At 44.5% G+C, this 4,277-nt stretch overlaps 1 protein-coding gene across 2 annotated transcripts; it reads left to right on the top strand.

The window, feature by feature from the left end:
- The first annotated feature begins 203 nt into the window (after positions 1-203).
- On the top strand, positions 204-4,077 carry rabepk (Rab9 effector protein with kelch motifs). Of its 2 annotated transcripts, XM_084441922.1 has the most exons (8): positions 204-242; positions 841-897; positions 989-1,146; positions 1,496-1,651; positions 2,575-2,736; positions 2,849-2,998; positions 3,558-3,707; positions 3,782-4,077. In XM_084441922.1, exons 2-8 carry the CDS (start codon positions 845-847, stop codon positions 4,012-4,014), a joined length of 1,062 nt encoding a protein of 353 aa, XP_084298048.1. In that variant the 5' UTR covers positions 204-242; positions 841-844; the 3' UTR covers positions 4,015-4,077. The 2 variants fall into 2 exon arrangements, with proteins under 2 accessions (XP_084298048.1, XP_084298047.1); XM_084441921.1 differs by having other exon boundaries at positions 204-897.
- The last annotated feature ends 200 nt before the right edge of the window (positions 4,078-4,277 follow it).

Below are 4,277 nucleotides of genomic sequence, written 5' to 3'. Positions count from 1 at the left end.
CATGCCTTGATTTGACTTGCAATACCGGGCTTTGGCCACTACGTCAAATGGCTTCATGCGCCGGTGAGCAACTTTCATTGAAATGAATAGGCAGCCATTTTCAATGCCGTCTCCAGTTATATTATACCTCCATGATTATATCCGGTCACCAGGCTCCGTCCTATTACCCCCTACCAGACTGCCCTCTAGTGGTGTCATCTATATATAACAGTGCATACAGTCCACGATAGAGACATTCAAAGGTGATGGGATTTTGGATTTGAATAACTAACTTTAGCTAACGTTAGTAAGGTAGGGTGGAATATGAAGAATAAACCAATTTTGGGTGAACGATTATAGTTGACGAGATCTCTCAAAATCAGTAGCTAGCAATGTCGATGGCAAAAATGTAGTTGTGGCTATAGCAACTTGTTCAACTTGTTGCCAACGTTAACTGGCTAATTAGCCATCCATAATCATCATCATCAATCAGAGCTATAATAGCTAGCCCAGGTAGTTGCCTGGGTAGCCCAGCTAGCTAGTGGTTAGCTAGTAGTTGACTATAGTTATGGCCTTTTAGCACTAACCTAGCTAGCTAACAACGCGGCTATAGCAACAGCAATAACATTCTAGCTAGCTAGCTAATTGAGATGTGCTAGCTAGCCCTGGACTACGTAAGCTAAACTCACTAGTAGTTATAAGATCTGTAACCAGGAGTGAGTTTAGCTTACGCTAGTTCAGGGTTAGCCAGCACATCTCAATTCAGATGGTTTAACGTTAGCTTGCTAGTCAAGGCTAACAATCAGTCATTCTGACCGATATCTTGCCTGCTATAATAGTGCCATAACTTGGCTTCGACAGTAACATGGAGTTCCTCCCAGTACTTGACCCAGAGGACAGACCACGAGAAGGAATTTGGTAAGCATTCTTAATGTGTTTTCGGGGCTTAATGTGTTTATAATGGGGGCTAACTTATCAAAATGACTTGTTCATCGTCCTGTCTGCACAGGTATGCCCTGATACCCAGAGGAGGAGGTCCTGGGGTCAGTGTGGGCCACACCTGCACCTTCATCCCATCTGAAGAAGACAGCGGAAAAGGAAAGATTATTATTGTGGGAGGAGCCAACCCTAATGGCAGCTTCTCAGAGTCCCATGTCATAAATCTGGGTAAAGAGATTGTAACTAAATTAAAAATGCCGAAGTGAGTCTTCAACAAGCTCGGCTTTGGAAAACGTCCCAATATAACATCTCAGTATAGTCATTACATTACATTACAGTCATTTAGCAGACGCTTTTATCCAAAGCGACTAACAATAATTGCATTTAACGTAGGAAAAGCCTATGTACTACTACTTGCCAGAACTCACTCATCTTCTTGCACTTCTCATATCAGACAACGCAATCATATTGTATTTCACCACCACTTTAAAATAGTTGACCCTAGGACAGTTATTTGTTCGTGGCTCTCGTCCAGTTGCCCTACCTAGTGCCATGTTTGTCCTTCTCACCCCTCCAGATGGTCACGAGTGGGACATCCCAGAGTGGGAGGGGCTCTCGGCGCGGTACGAACACTGTAGCTTTGCGCCGGAGAGCTTTCCCCAGAGCCTGTGGGTGTTTGCTGGGGCCCAGCAGAGTGGAAACCACAACAGTGTTCAGAACTTACAACTGAAAGGTTGGTTCCATTATGTTGTCTGATTGTGTAGTACATGGGTTCCCAAACTCCATCAATGTGGGCCTCCCCTCTGAAAACAGTGACACACCTGTGCCCCCCCAACCCCCCAAATTTGTCCATAAAAAAAGACCTTTAAAATCATGTTTCATTCATAAAAACCATAGAAAATTCTAAAATAAAAAACATGTTTTTCCGTCTTTTTTTTCTAAGCATCCCTCTGCGCCTCCCCTGAATTTCTTTGGGGCCCCCCAGGGGAGGCCCGCCTCACTGTTTGGGAATGCCTGGTGTAGTAGGACAGAGATTTCCCTCATAGAATACCAGCACCAATTACCTCCACCTCAGCGACAGTTGGGTGAGAGGTAATGTTTTCGTTGGCATGTGTAGGTGCGTCCGTCCATCCATGCGTACGTATGTCTGTCGGCAGGATTATGCAAAAACCACCAGACCGATTTTCAAGATGGTAGGGATGTAGGATGGGCCAAGTTAGATTACATTTTGGAGCGGATTCGAATCACAGGGCGGGTCCACAAGCTGTTTCTTGGTTTGTTTGTTAGAAGGATTATGCAAAATCTACCAGACCGATTTGCATGAAACTCGGTGGAGGGGTGTAGGATGGGCCAACTTAGAGCTAATTACACTTTGGAGCGGATCTGAATCACGGGGCAGGTCCACGAGCCACCCAAACACGGCTGGGCCGGCCATTCACCGCCATTCATTTTTGGGACTAGGATTACACAAAAACTACCAGACCGATTCTCATGAAACTCGGTGGAGGGGTGTAGCATGGGCCAGTTTAGAACCCATTCAATTTTGGCGTGCACAGAGCCAGGAAAAACATTCAGGGGCGGAGGTCTGTGCTCTCTGAGCACCATTTCTGGTTATATATTATATCTGATCTGTTTTGTGCTTGTGCATGTGTCAAGATAGCGGATCATGGAGGAGTGTTGAGGTGAAAGGGACATCTCCCGGTCCCAGAACCTACCACACTTCCACCGCCCACGTGGGGGACAGGCTGTATGTCTTCTCTGGAGGGGAAGCCGGGGCTTCACCTGTATCAGACTCAAAGCTTCATGTTTTTGACACTGGTAAGCAAGTCTAGAAATGATCAGCAGCACAATAATACCTTGTTTTGCTTCTAGTTTCTTTATAATGCAGTGCTGTGATATGATTTCATTTGTGTGTTTTCTCTGTTTGTAGTGTCCTCCAGCTGGTGCCAGCCCGATACCCAGGGCCGGTGTCCCTCTCCCAGGCATGGCCACGTGGTGGTGGCAGTAGGTTCCAGAATCTACATCCACGGAGGCATGGCAGGGGAAAAGTTCCACAGTGACCTGCACTCATTAGACACCAGTACGTCTGAGGAGTCTTTTGTACTGTAGCTTCTCATTGGCTTATGTTCTGTTACCAGAAGATCAAGTAGGGAGTAGGGCTTATGGTTTGATTTAGTACAAGCATAGATAGATAGATAGATACATATATACATACGGGTGCATCTCAGAAAATTAGAATATTGTGGAGAGTTCATTATTTTCCATAATTTAATTCAAAAAGTGAAACTTTCATATATTATAGATTCATTACACATGTAGTGAAATATTTCAAGGCTGATTGCCTCCATGTTGCTCCACGTTGATGCAGTAATTTGTGCAAAAGGAGCCCCCACCAAGTATTGAATGTATAACTGAACATACTGTACAATTATAAAGATTAAAACAAAAAAGGATTGAAATATTTCACTTTTTGTAATGGATCTACAATACATTAAAGTTTCACTGTTTGAATTAAATTACGGAAAATAATGGACTTTTCAGAATATTCAAATTTTCTGAGATGCACCTGTAGATAGATAGATATATACTGTAGATAGATACATTGAGAGCTGGTGTGATATTTCTCTTTCTCCACGCAGCCAGTATGAAGTGGGAAAAGGTCCAGACCAAAGGGGACATTCCTCCTGGGCTGGCGGCCCACTGTACTGTCGCTCTGGGGAAGAGCATTTACATCTTTGGAGGGATGAATTCAGAGGGCGCAAGCAACACAATGTACCGGTTTCACTGTGGTGAGCACAAAAAAAACACAAACAATATCCTGTACCCTTGTACTTGAATTGAATGGAGCTCTTTCCCTTTGCAGATAAGAGGTGCTGGACCCTGATGAGGTTCGAAGGGGACCTCCCTCCCAATCGACTGGACCACTCCATGTGTGTGGTGCCCTGGAGGGTTAGGGCGAAGGGCAGTGGAGAGGATGACCAGGCCCAAGCCCAGGGATCTGCAGGACTGGAAACAGTCCAACTGGCCTTTGCATTTGGAGGGATGGACACCCAGGGGGTCATGCACAGTGACTGTGTTGTAACAGTGCTCACATGACCTAAATGAGCTTCATGAAATGTGTGTATATGCCTTATTGATTTGTGTAATAAAAAGGGAAGACATTCCACTAAGGCTGTTTCTCTAACAGCTACATTCTAGTGTTAGATTTGATGGGTTCTGAGTTGAGTGGTTACCAGTAACTCAGCATCACTGGTCCACAGGGAATCTGAGTTTACTCTAAATGATTAGGGTACTCCAGTTTACCTCCATGGCTGTGCTATAAAAAATATTATTTTTTTCTGTGGTACTGTATTGATTTT

The sequence above is a fragment of the Borostomias antarcticus genome, assembly GCF_949987555.1.
Source record: "Borostomias antarcticus genome assembly, chromosome: 8".
Lineage (NCBI taxonomy): Eukaryota > Metazoa > Chordata > Actinopteri > Stomiiformes > Stomiidae > Borostomias > Borostomias antarcticus.
The sequence above is the reverse complement of the archived record's forward strand: the minus strand, read 5'-3'. Positions and strand labels throughout refer to the sequence as shown.